This window comes from Apteryx rowi, unplaced genomic scaffold (genome assembly GCF_003343035.1).
Source record: "Apteryx rowi isolate R43461 unplaced genomic scaffold, aptRow1 scaffold_632, whole genome shotgun sequence".
NCBI classification, from domain to species: Eukaryota; Metazoa; Chordata; class Aves; order Apterygiformes; family Apterygidae; genus Apteryx; species Apteryx rowi.
In genome coordinates this window covers 470,811-483,334 of record NW_020450908.1, presented here as the reverse complement: position 1 = coordinate 483,334, position 12,524 = coordinate 470,811, and the positions used below count along the sequence as shown (strand labels likewise).

General features: G+C 60.3%; 1 protein-coding gene across 1 annotated transcript in view; it reads left to right on the top strand.

Moving 5' to 3' along the window:
* HIP1 (huntingtin interacting protein 1) overlaps positions 1–9,622 on the top strand; it is a 31,429-nt gene extending 21,807 nt beyond the window's left edge. The window contains 14 exon segments of the mRNA XM_026084273.1: positions 778–972; positions 1,300–1,447; positions 1,618–1,704; positions 1,928–2,035; positions 2,123–2,259; positions 2,487–2,597; positions 2,899–2,957; positions 3,243–3,336; positions 3,913–4,013; positions 4,195–4,300; positions 4,745–4,868; positions 5,113–5,174; positions 6,047–6,158; positions 6,784–9,622. Coding sequence (XP_025940058.1) covers positions 778–972; positions 1,300–1,447; positions 1,618–1,704; positions 1,928–2,035; positions 2,123–2,259; positions 2,487–2,597; positions 2,899–2,957; positions 3,243–3,336; positions 3,913–4,013; positions 4,195–4,300; positions 4,745–4,868; positions 5,113–5,174; positions 6,047–6,158; positions 6,784–6,794 — 1,455 coding nt within the window. The 3' untranslated portion in view covers positions 6,795–9,622.
* The last annotated feature ends 2,902 nt before the right edge of the window (positions 9,623–12,524 follow it).

Genomic DNA, 12,524 nt, shown 5'->3' with positions numbered 1-12,524 from the left:
CCTTCAGAGCTAGCAGGACTCTAGTTCAGTGCAGGCAGTCCAGGGAGCTGCCTGCCTCTCCACAGCCTGCCCCAGACCCAGCAGCTAGGCAGAAAGCAGGTGCCTGTCACCACCATGTCTGTGCTGTAAAACTGCCCTTCCTGATGGAAAAGCCGAAAGATTTGCTCTCGTTCAGGGAAGGCAGGAATCACTGAATGAAATCCCCAGTGGTGGTAGGAGTCAGATAGGATGGCTCTGCCCCGCTGTAAAACTAGCAGGCAGTGTGCGCCTCGTGTTACAAGTCTCTTTATGCCATGCCAGAAGGTCTGTCAAGCCCATGAAGATGTGGTCCTTCACTGTGTAGGACTGCAGGGCTTTTTCCAGGCTCATTATAGAGGTTGGTGCATCAGGAACTGGCAGGAGCTCTCCTTCTCCGGGGGCAGACAGGCAGGCTGCAGCAAGACACGCTCAGGACAGAGCCAGCTCCAGAGCTGGCAGCCAGCACCTTTCATCCACACCAGCTTCACTCACATATCAGGGTGACGACAGTCATCAGCCGATAAAAGCAAAATGACAACTCCAGGGAGCCTCGGCTGGTCCCACGCAAGGCCATCATGTCCTGCAAGGTTGCTGCCTGGACACAGTGGATGTAGGGCTGTGACACACCAAGCAGGGATGGTAGGGGCGGACTGGGTCTTGGCCTGGAACAAGCCATGAGCAATTCCCCAAATGCAAGGGTTTGTCTCTTCCCTGTCATGCCGTCAGCAGAGCTCTGATACCTGTTTTGTGCCCATCCAGCTGGGCGTGGAGCAGAGCACCAGGATAGCAGGCCTGGAGCAGGAGAGGGACAGCCTGAGCCAAGCGGCGGAGCAGCATGGTGAGGAGATGGCAGCCCTGCGGGCTGAGCTTCAGCAGCTGCGGGACACACTCAGCAGCGAGAAGGAGAGCAGCAAAAAGGTGTTGGAGATGCTGCAGACCCAGCTGAAAGACAAGGTACCCCGACATGGCATGCTGGCTAGCACCGGCACTGGGGCATCCTGGCATTGCTTGGCATCCCAGCAGCGTGCTGGAGCCCAAGGGCTGCTCCGACCATGCTCAGAGGAGCCACACAAGGAGCTGCACTCCCCGGCACATGGCTATTTGAGTTCTGCTCAGCTGGCCACTTGGGTTGTAGCAGAGCAATGCAGAGCCTTCCTCCATGCTGAGACCCACTGCAGGTCTTTGGCCGTCAATAAGAGCTGGAGGCAACAGTGGGGCATCAGGGGATTGCGCTAACCAGCTGGGGCAGCAAGGGCACTGATCCCCACGTTGGCTCTACAGGAGAACGTGGAGCAGGCCCTCCAGCAGAGCCTCAGCAAGGAGCAGTTTGCCCTGCTGCAGGGCACCGTGCGGGAGGCAGAGCAGATGGTGCAGGACTCCCTCAGCCGCCTTGAAGACCCTGCTCACATCAGCTGCACGAGCTCAGCAGGTAAGTCCTGTTTTCCTCCAACATCCAATGGTGCCCTGTGCCTCGTAGCCGGCAGCACCCCCAGCTGCAGGCAGCCACAGTGCAGGCAGGACAGCCTGGCCATGCAACAGGGCTCTGCTGTGCACAGGGATGCACAAAGTCTTGGAGTCCCGTCTCTTGTGTGTCTGCAGATTACCTCCTGTCCAGGACGCTGGCAGCCTCTGACTGCATAGAGAGGCTTCAGGATGCACACCGCAAATACCTTTCCAATCGCACAGGTGAGAGCCAGGCAGCCCCAGGCTCAGGCAAGGGGCTCGGATGGGTGGAAGGGACAGCTCCAGCACACAGCAGGGTGCAAGGCCCTGGGGCTTCCTGGCATGTGCAAAAGAAGCTGAGTAGTGCCGAACGGGCTCGCCCCATCATCGTTCCAGCTCAGGGCACACCGCCTGGCCCGCAAGTGCCTGCTTTAACTGAGCCATGTGCCCTCTCTCCTGCCCGCAGACATGAGCAGCCTGCTGCCCTGCGTGGCCCTCTTTGCCCACCTCATCAGCGACACCATCTTGCAAGGAAGCGCTACCTCCCACATGGCCCCCATGGAGCCTGCTGACCGTGAGTGCTGTGGGGCCGGGGAGGGCAGGGTGCTGGGTGCTCTTGCCCCACGCATGGCTTCCTCAGCCTCCCCTGTGGTCTGGCCAGGTCTGCTGGAGGCCTGCAAGCAGTGTGGGAGCGAGGCCATCAGCTACCTCAGCGCCCTGAAAGAACCGGGCACCCTGGAGGGCGCTGACTGCACACCAGTGAGGAACTGCCTCAGCCACATCAGCGCCATCGGGGAGGTGGGTGCGTGGAGCCAGGCCTCATGCTGCATGGGCCTTCACCCCTGGGTGGGCGCCGGAGGCCTTGGCAGGCTCCCGAACGGGATGGGCTGGGGAAAGGAGGATCAGGACATCGGGGACGGCAGCCTGTCTCATGTGCCCTGTCCCCCGGGGCTGGTGGGCACCAGTGGAAGGGGTTGTGCTGGTGCTCTGCCGCCTTCAGACGCTCCCTTGTGTCCTGGCCCCAGGCGCTGCGACCCAAAGGGCTGGATGTCAAGCAGGAGGAGCTGGGCGATCTGGTAGACAAGGAGATGGCAGCTACTTCGGCAGCCGTAGAAACTGCGGCTGCCAGGATTGAGGTGAGCTGGCCCTGCCGGGGCTGCCCTGCAGGGTTGCTGCGAGCCCCGAGCCCGCACTGGCTGTTCCCGAGGCTGTGGGTACTGCAGCCAGATGAAAGCCCAAAATCTCTGAAAACCCCCATGGTCCGAGCAACACCTCCTACCTGCTAGCAAAGCAGGAGCCAGAGCTGGGCTGGCAGTGGGCCGGCATCCAGCTGGGACACACTGCCTCTCCAAATGGTGCTGTTGGCAGTGATGGGCATGGAAGGGAGCCCCTTGGCAGCGCACGTGCAGCTCACTGTGGGTTTTTCCCCCGTATCAGGAGATGCTGAGCAAAGCCCGGGCCGGTGACACTGGTGTCAAACTGGAAGTGAACGAGAGGTGAGTGCTGGCCAGGGCCCTGGAGGTCATAGTTTAAGACACTGGTTTATATCCAGGCACTAAGAGAGGAGGAGGAAGGATTTGGGGGATGGAGAAGTGACCCTGGGAGCCAAGTCAGTCAGGCCTGCTCTCCCGCAGAACTGGGCCTACTGCCCTTGGTGTTGGCCGGGAAAGCGTTTACCCCAAGGTGTTGGGGTCTTCTTGCTTGCCTCCCTGCCCTGTGACCACTGTGGGATTTTGAACATGTGTGGGTCTCCCTGTGGCTCAATGAATTTTGTCTCGCAGGATCCTGGGGTCCTGCACAGGTCTCATGCAGGCCATCCAACTGCTGGTTCTGTCATCCAAGGACCTCCAGAGAGAGATCGTGGAGAGCGGACGGGTGAGCAGGCCCAGCGCCCTGTGGGCAGGGAGGCGAACCCTATGCCGAGACCCCAACCACCAGGGACCTCAGCCCTGACCTCCTGGGTGCCTGCCCAGCCTGGCATCCCCTTTTGAGCCATGGGCCTCCTGTGGCCATGCTGCTCCGAGCTCTGGCCCCTGTTACAGGAAGGCAGAGACCCAGGCTACCAGCCAGAACAGCTCTCAGGATTAACACTGACTGCCAGGATCTCCAGCCCCAGGCCCCAAGGTCTTCCCCTGTCTGGCAGCACCTGGCATGTTGCTGAGCTTGCTGACCTCTGTTGCATGCCCTGAAGGGTTTGAGCACCCTTCCTACAGCCCCTCCTGCTGTTCAGGGGAGCCTGTGACATCCAGGGTTTGGGTGTCTACCCAGCTTGCCACATACATCCTAAACTACCTCCTGAATTGCTCCATTTCCCTAAGAGCAGAGGTTTGGGGGCACCCCGGGCACCCAGGCCCTATTGCCTCAGCTAGCACATGTCTGGGGTGGGGGCACGTGTCAGTCCCCCTTTCTCCAGCATGCGAACACATGTCTTTCTCCTCTGCCAATCCACAGGGCGCAGCATCCCCCAAGGAGTTTTACGCCAAGAATTCCCGCTGGACAGAGGGTCTCATCTCTGCGTCCAAGGCCGTGGGTTGGGGAGCAACTGTCATGGTGTAAGTGCCACCATGACTGGTGGAGGGTGTCAGGGTCCTGCTGTCCCCAAGGGGAGGGCTCAGCAGAGAGAGGAAGGGTGAGAGACGAGCAGCCCCTGGCAATGGCAGGGAGCATGTGCATCCAGGGCTGGACGCGACCTGCTTGAAGGAGGCCCCAGCCTCTCTCTCTGACCTCCTGTAGCGATGCTGCTGACCTGGTGGTACAAGGGAAAGGGAAATTCGAGGAGCTCATGGTGTGTTCCCACGAGATCGCAGCCAGCACCGCGCAACTGGTGGCAGCCTCCAAGGTAGGAGCCCTGCATGGTGCCCAGTGCAAATGCACCCAGATCGTTCCCCCCTCCACTGCCCAGGACTGGGGGTGACTGTTTGCATAGCTTGGCTGCTCCCTCGAGCACCACCAGCTCCATGACCGCTTCCTTGCGGAGATGCAACTGAGCCCAGTGCTGCAGCGGAGGCTGGTCCCCAGCCCTGCAAGCTCATGCAGGTGCGGTGCTGCCCGTGTCTTGGCTCTGAAGATGCAGCAACTCCAGCCTCAAGCGGGCAGGAGCAGGGCATCCCCCCATCTGCCAGCTTTGCTTGGAGGAACACACATGCTGCTCTGGTGGCTCCCAGCAGGGCTGGCCAGGGCGGTGTGAAGGCACAGCAGAGCAGCAAGCTGGTTTGGCAGGTCCTCTCCCTTGCATGGTGTACCTCCTGGAGAGCAAGCACATCGCTTCTCTCTTCCCTGGCAGGTGAAAGCAGACAAAGACAGTGCCAACCTGTCCAAGCTCCAGCAAGCCTCTCGGGGTGTCAACCAGGCCACAGCCGGTGTGGTGGCCTCCACCAAGTCAGGGAAGTCACAAATTGAGGAGAAAGGTAAGCACAGGGCCCGCAAGCCCTCTCCCAGAGCACGGACCTGTGCAGAGATCCCTGCTCTTTGTGCTGTGTTCAGCTGGCCGTCTCCACGTGCGTGGTGGTTTCTGCCTGTGGCTGCCACTCTCTGCCCATGTTCCCACTGGCCATGAACTCTGTCCAGTGCCTGGGAGCTGGTGGAGCCGGGGAGGGGACGCCAAGCTGAGGACCAAGCCTCATGGGGAGGGTGTGTCTTCTTTCTCTGCAGACAGTATGGACTTCTCCAGCATGACACTAACCCAGATCAAGCGTCAAGAAATGGACTCTCAGGTAGGACGTTTCTCTGTGCTTTTGGATACCCACCTGCTGCTGTTTCTGGCATGTTTGGGCTATTGAGAGAGTCCCCAGGCAGACTGTGGCGGGGAGAGGTAACACGAGGGCTGTGGGCTGACATTGCCACCCGTTCCCGAGGAAGGGGAGCTCTGCATGCTCACTGGGGATCTCTTTCCCCAAATGCAGCGTGTGGGGGCACCGTGCGCTGTGCTGCTCATCTGCTGGCCATGTGGAGCGCATGGGCATGGAGCATGCCTGGCTCCCAGGGTACTGCTATCTTGTCCGGAAAGCACAGGGCGTGAAGGCAGAAGCCTAGCAGGGGCCTGGGCTTGCCCGGAAGCTATGTGCGGTTGTTCCCCAAGCGTCCCCTGAGCGTTCCCCATTGGAGCTTCTGTTCCCCTCGCAGTGCAATAGGCCAGCTCAGTTCTGGCCTCCCTCTGCACCTTCCCTGTCATGCTGCCCCACAGCACCTGCCTCCATTTAGCATCAGGCAGCCCTGACAGCTCCTTTCTTTTCCCTTCCTTGCAGGATCCCTAAGAATTTCCGAGTCAGCCCTCCCCTCCCTTCACAGACGGTACTTGGCCTTACACACATTTGTGCTCTGTCCCTTCTCCAGGACCACGTGCCATTAGAGCATTAATTGGATGTGCATTGGGGGAAACTTTGGGTTTAATATCAGGAAGGCTGCAGGTGTAAGAAGAATGTGCTCAGCTTGGCACATCTCTGTGCACAGGCACAGCTAGTTTTGGAGGGCCGAGTTGCAGCAGAAATTCATGGAGCACGTGGGTGGCCGAGCCAGCTGTGTCACCAGCAGTGGCCAGTGCCCTGGGATGCAGTAGGGCGGTAACAGAGTGCGCTTTGTCTTTCAGGTGCGTGTGTTGGAGCTGGAAAACCAGCTGCAGAAAGAGCGGCAGAAGCTGGGGGAGCTCCGCAAGAAGCATTACGAGCTGGCAGGAGTGGCAGAGGGCTGGGAGGAGGATGGTAAGCATCCTGCGGGCAGGAGGTTGGGCGTGCCGCAGGAAGCCCGTAGCCTGGTATGCATTGGATGGCAGTCCGAACAGGTTGGCACCAACTGCACCAACGGCCATGGGGGCCAGGCAGCAGCCATTCCAACTTTATCTGCTTTCTCCCATCCATCCTGCTCCTTCTGGGAAGCCACTCAGGGAAGGAGCAAGGCAGGCAGGGAACCCTGGCCACATGGTCGTGCACTGGTGCCTCTGCCAAGACCTGTGCAGGAACCGCAGGCAGGCTCTTAGCAGGCACGGGTCTCACAAGCAGAGCTCTAGGAGCTTGGGAATAGTCAGCAGACATGGCCAAAACCCTGTGGGGAGTCTGGCATGTGCAGGAGCCTGTGGACAGCTATTAAGAACCTGGCCCACATCCATTCCCACCGCCGCCTCTCTTAGGAGCCTCACTGCTCCTCTGGGTCCTCCTGTACGTGCTGCGGCTCAGCCCCAGGGCTCTGCTGACAGCTGATTCCCACGCGCTTGTGCGCTACCGGTGCTCTGCTGCCCTTGAGCCATACCGCGAAGCCCTGGGGGGAGGCAGAGGGATCCTTGACGGGGTGTGTTGCTCTGCACCCACTCACTGTCTCTCCTCTCTCCAGCTGCAGACTAGCTCCCTGTGCCAGAAGCAGCCATCCGCAGACGCCCCTTTGGTTGACTGGGACCCAGCTTGGAGCAGCCCTTTCAGAAGATTCACAGTAAACTGGTGCAAAATCCACCCCGAAGCACATGTCCTCTGCGTTCCCCAAGAGCCGCCTCCAGCGCCGGAGGACCGAGAGCCGTGTCGCCGCTGGGGGAGGCCCCGGGACCAGGAGCAAGGGGTCCCCAGCCACCCTGCCTCACGCCAGCTGCAAACTGCACGTGTATTTATTAGAGCTGCTTGGGGGTCTCTGGGGTGGTCTCTAACCCTTTAGTTTTGTTTTTGCACAGATTCTCTGAACTGTTTGGCCCAGGTCCGGCTGATTGAGAGCATTAGGGTTTCCTTCGCCTCTTGCCGCTTCTCCAGCCTTAACGCGTTAACTGGCTCAGCGCGAATACCCCGCCAGGAGCCTGCCGTGGTGCAAAGGGCCATGGGCCCAGCGGCATGGGGATGGAGCAAGGTCAGGAATCGGCTCTCCTGGTGCTGCTGGGCCATCTCTGGGCTTGGTGCTAGGCGTGCTCCTCCGGCCCTACACAGCCTCCCCTCCCACTCGGCTGCTGGGAGCAGCAGAGTTGGGGTGGTGTGTGATCCTGCCGGTGGGGGCACTACGAGTGCCTTTGGCTGCTGTTAAGAGCCAGAATCCTGTGTGACTGTGGGGTCAGGAGCTCATTCACACGTGGCAGATGATCTCCAGCAGCCTGGGATGCTAAGCCCCAGCCAGTAGGAACTACTGCCTCCTATGAGCCCACTGTCTGCAGAGCTTGCAGGCCCAGTGGGTGGCGGGGACAAGTCCATGTCAGCTGGCCCAGCCCATGGCTCCGAGTGCCGGGAGGCACTGGCCATGCTGGGAACAGTCAGCAATGAGGAGGGACTTGGGTCAGCAGCAGGAGAAAGGCTGTGATGAGCTCCTGGCCCCTTGTCCCAAAAGTGCCCTCCCAGAAGCAATGCTTGGAGCGGAAGAGCTGGGCCGGCTGGCCCAGAGCATGTGGCCTGGGGGTCCTTGAGCAGCGTTGCCCTGTGCTGTCTTGCCCTAACAGATCACTGTGTTAATGCCAGCAATAAACCACTCTACAAGGTGCTTGGCTTGCGCTTGGGCAACATCTGCTCCCAAGCTACCTACTGCTGGAGCCACTGCGCAAGTGTTAGCTGCAGGCCAGCAGCTCCCAGAGGCATGGAGTGGCTATGGGGCAGCAGCACAGAGGGGTCGGGGTCCCCCCGCGTCCTCACCACCACCTTGGGTGCATGGAGGTGCAGCAGTGCTCACGTTCCCCAGCACCCCAGGGGCAGCCATCAGGGCAGGTGCTGGATGTACAGCCCAGGCTGGGGAACCTTTGTGCCTTGGAGCAGGGGATGCTGAGGGCTGGGGGTTGTCTGCCAGCTCCCACCCCTCCTGGCCCCTGGCTCATCTTGCTGCAGGGTTGCCTTTGCCCTGCAGAGCCCCCGCTGTGGGGACAGTGGTGTCAGACTGGTGCGCAGCAATATGCAGCAATGTTATTGTCCCAGGCAGCCAACCTCTGCTCGCCTGCCCCCATCCTGCCAGCACCAAGGCTCTTTGGCTGGGACGTGCCTGCAGCCGAGCCGGAGAGCACATCCAGCTCCCTTCATGCAGCTGAGGCTCTCTGGTCCCAGCTCAATGGCATCGCTGCCTGCACGCTCCCTGAGCCAGCTTTAGAAAGCTCCTGGTTCTGGGGGTCAAGACAGCAGGACCAGATCCTGAGTGGGTGCTGGGCGTGCAGGATTTGGCCCTTATCCCTTTAGGAAGTGGTGGCGGTAGTTGGCACGGCCTGTCCAAGGACTGAATGGGCTTTCTGGAGGGGACTGGGTAGTCTCAGCACCAGTCACCTGGGAATGCCAGGCTCAAGGTGGAGACTGCTATCACTCAGAAGTGCCGTCCTTTCCGGTGACGTCTGCCAGCTGGGCCAGCCCTCTTTGCTGGCTGGCACTCGTACCGGTGGGATCCACCTGTCTCCCCCTGCCCAGGCATCCCAGCATGTCCCCTCTGGGCCAGCACACTCGCCACCCCTTGGGAAATGACACCATGGTGCCCTGGGGCTGCCATGACTGTCTGACAAGCCATGTGTAAGGACCCGGTGCCCCCCGCATCCCATGGCCAGCCCTGGATCCCTCTGCAGCAGCTACTGCCAAACTGCCTGCCCTGAACCTCCACCATGCCCGCGGATCCTTCGCCACCTCTTGAAGCAACGCAGGGCTTCCTACCCTGGGCTTTCACTGCCCCCAAGTCCCAGCGTAGCCGTACCGCATATGCCACTTACCTGAGCCCTGACCTGCACGGGCTCCACATCCCGGCACGCCGGCCCCCCGGAGCCCACACAGGACCAGAGCTAAGGCAACTCTGGCCTCCCAGCATCTCCAAAAGCAATATGAACAATCCCATTGCTGCAGGACACAAGGAGACTTGGGTGGTCCTGAAAACCCTGCCTGCCTGTTTCTGGGGTCTCACCTCTGCAGGTAACCCCCAACTACCTCAGGTTTCCAGGCTGTGTCCAAGCTGGGCTGGGCCCCCGGGGTGGCTGGAGGAGGGATGGAGGGATTCAGCCGAATCTCGGTGAAATGCGATACCGCTCTCAAATTGAAATTACTTTTCCTTGTCTTTCTTTTTGTAACTTTCCCAAATGTTGAGGTGAAGGAACCTCAACACGAGCAGTTCCCGCAGCACCAGACAGCTCGTAGCCGGCGTCTGGCTCGCGGAGGGTAATGGGCACGGCTGGTTTCCAATGCAGGTCTTTTTCATTGTATAATATGTTGTGTGTTTTCAATTTTTAAATAAAGACTTCAGCCCAGCTGTGCTAGCTTTGGAGGTTATTTGGAGGTTGGAAGCTGTGCTGCCACTTGGAGCGCATAAGCCAACTCATTCTCTGGTGGTGCTAATGGTTGTTAGCTGGTGGGGGTCCCCCATGTCCCCAAGGGCTCTGGTGCAGGCACAAGGCACTCTGTGGTTGTGCTGGCCTTGGCGCTGGTGTCTGCACTAATGTCGTGTATACTCAGCCCAAAGAAAGTAACTCTGGAAGACGTTACCAGTGTGACCTGGGTAGCATTCTGGTGGTGACAACCCCGTGTCCCCAGTGAAAGAGCTGGCCCCTTCCACCTGGCTCTGTCCCCAGTGTGTGGGGCATCTTGTGCAAGTGACCCCCCCCCCAGCATGTCTGCAGTCCCTAGGAAGAAGGTGACACCAACCTTCCTTGGAAGGGGCTTGGAGAGAGACAGGACCTTTTCTCTGCTCAGATCCCAAGGAATAGCCTTGACTTTGTCCATCCCCTCCAGCCCTCCAGTCATTTCCCAGTGGGTTGCTGATGGACTTGTTGGGAGCTGCAGGGTCATGGGCTCCCATGCAGAGCCAGCTCCATTCCTCCTCTGGGCTGTGATGTTGGGTCAATCCAGAGCAGTCATAGCATGGGAGCTCCGTCCTGCTCCCATACTCGCCTATGGCTCTGGCTCGCGATGACTATAAATGGAGTATCTGCTTAGAGGAAACTTTCTTGCTAGGTTTGATGCTGCAAGAGGACTTCACACTCCTTGTATGCTCCCAAGATCTCTAGCAGCACTGAGGCGCTCTCAGACCTGCCAGGGCCCTGAGGGCACTTTTGGGCTGCAAAAAACCCTTGGAAATCAACCCTGTGCAGGAGCTTGAGGGGAGAACAGGGTCCAGCACTGCTCAACGGACCCTGCTGCATGTCATGGTGGTCCCCAAGCCACAGCAAGCAGACAGTGCCACGCAGAGACCCAGGGCACTGCATGACAGGCCGAGTATGGCACCAGCAGGGAGCAGAGGGGCTGAGAGGTGTGATGAAAGCAAGGCTGACATTGTGTCCAGGAATCACTAGCACTTTTGGAGCGAAAGCGAGTCCAGCCCAAAGGGTTGAGAGTGGGGATGTGCCAGGGCCCTGGGGCCCCCCACAGTGGGGCTGGGCAGAGCCTGTGGCCATCACCCCAGTGCCACTGTGAGCCTTTGCCGCTGCCCCACGGGCCCACTGCCGCAATATTCCCCACAGGTTGCTGGCACCCCTCCGCCATGGCTTGTGCCCTACAGCCACAATCTGTTCTTTATGGTTTGGCCTGGCTCTGTAACCTCAGCCTGTCCCCCACAGCCATGATCTGTCCCCCACCACCATGGCCTATCCACACCACCACAGCCCATCCCTACAGCCATGGCCTGTCCCCACAACCATGGCCTATCCTCCACTGCCATGGTGTGCCCCACGGCCATGGCCTGTCCCCATCACCATGGTGTGTCCTCACAGCCATAGCCTGTCCCCAGCACCATGGTCTGACCCCCATAGCTATGGCCTGTTGCTACAGCTGTGGTCTGTCCCCCATAGCCATGGCCTGTTCCACACCACTGTGGTCCATCCCCAATAGCCATGGTCTGTCCCCCACCGCAACAACCTGTCCCCCACGACCATGGCCTGTCCCCACTGCTACCGCCATGATCTGTCCATCAAATACATGGCCCTTCTCCAATCACTGCAGCCACCATCCCCCATAGCCACGACCTATCTCCCACAGCCATGACTCATCACCCATAGCCGTGATCCATCCCCACTGCCACAGCCTGTGCTCCACAGACATGCCATGTCCCCCACAGCTGTGGCCTGTCTCTGCCAGCTCTGCAGAGCACAAAGCAGGGCTCCAGAAGATGGCAGAACCTGGTGGTGCTGCACAGCTTCCCCAGACCCCACTATTCCCAAAGCACCCCACGGTGCTGCCAGCCAGAGCAGCGTTTTCAAGTCCTCAGGACTTGTCCCCCTGCCCTGACCCACAGAGGAGGCTGGCAGTGGTGGCACAGGCACCCTGGCAGTGCCACCTGCGCCAGGCACCTGCCCCATGATTGCTGCCCAACCAGGAACACAGAGCCTCCCGGCCCGAGCCCTCGGGCGCAGGCAGGCTCAGCACCCAGGTCCCAGATGGGGACAGGTGCCCAGCCTCACAAGCCGCCTCTGTGGCCAGGGCATGCTGGGGCCAGGACACGATGTGAAAGGCAGCATGGCCAAGGGCAGAGGAATACAGGCTGGCTTGAGAGGAGTTACGCCTGCACCTTGTGGCGCCCTGTGCCACGTTAAGACAGGGTCAGGCAAAGCAGATTGTGGAGCCCACAGCTTGGGGCCAGGTGCCCCATGGGTGCCTGCAGCATAGCTCAGGCCTGGCCACCCACGACGTGGGGTCACACATGGCCAGGGATGGGGTCAGGATGGGGGGGACACGGACACTGGGGGCTGGGCCAGGTGAGAGAGAGGTTGGAACGGGAGGGACATAGGGGTCAGAATGGGGATGGGGACATAGGGGTTTGGATGGGGTCATCCAGGGCTGGGAGGGCAATGGGGACATGGGTTGGAATGGGGATGGGGACACAGGGATGGGATGGGAGAGAAACAGATGTCAGGATGGGGACACAGGGAAGGGGACAGGAGGACACAGGGAGCAGGATGGGGGAGACACAAGGGTCAGGATGGAGACACGGACACAGGGTTTAGGACAGGGACACGGGGATTAGGAGGGGTGAGGCGCAGGGGTCAGCTCGGGGAGACAGGGACTGGGATGGGTAGGGGACACTGAGGTGGGATGGGGACAGAAGAGCACAGGCACGAGGATGTGGGACACACAAGGGGCAGGCCGGGGGCACAGGGGCCAGGACGGGCCGGGGACACAGGCATCAAGATGGGGGGGCACGGTCGGGGCGGAGGAGGG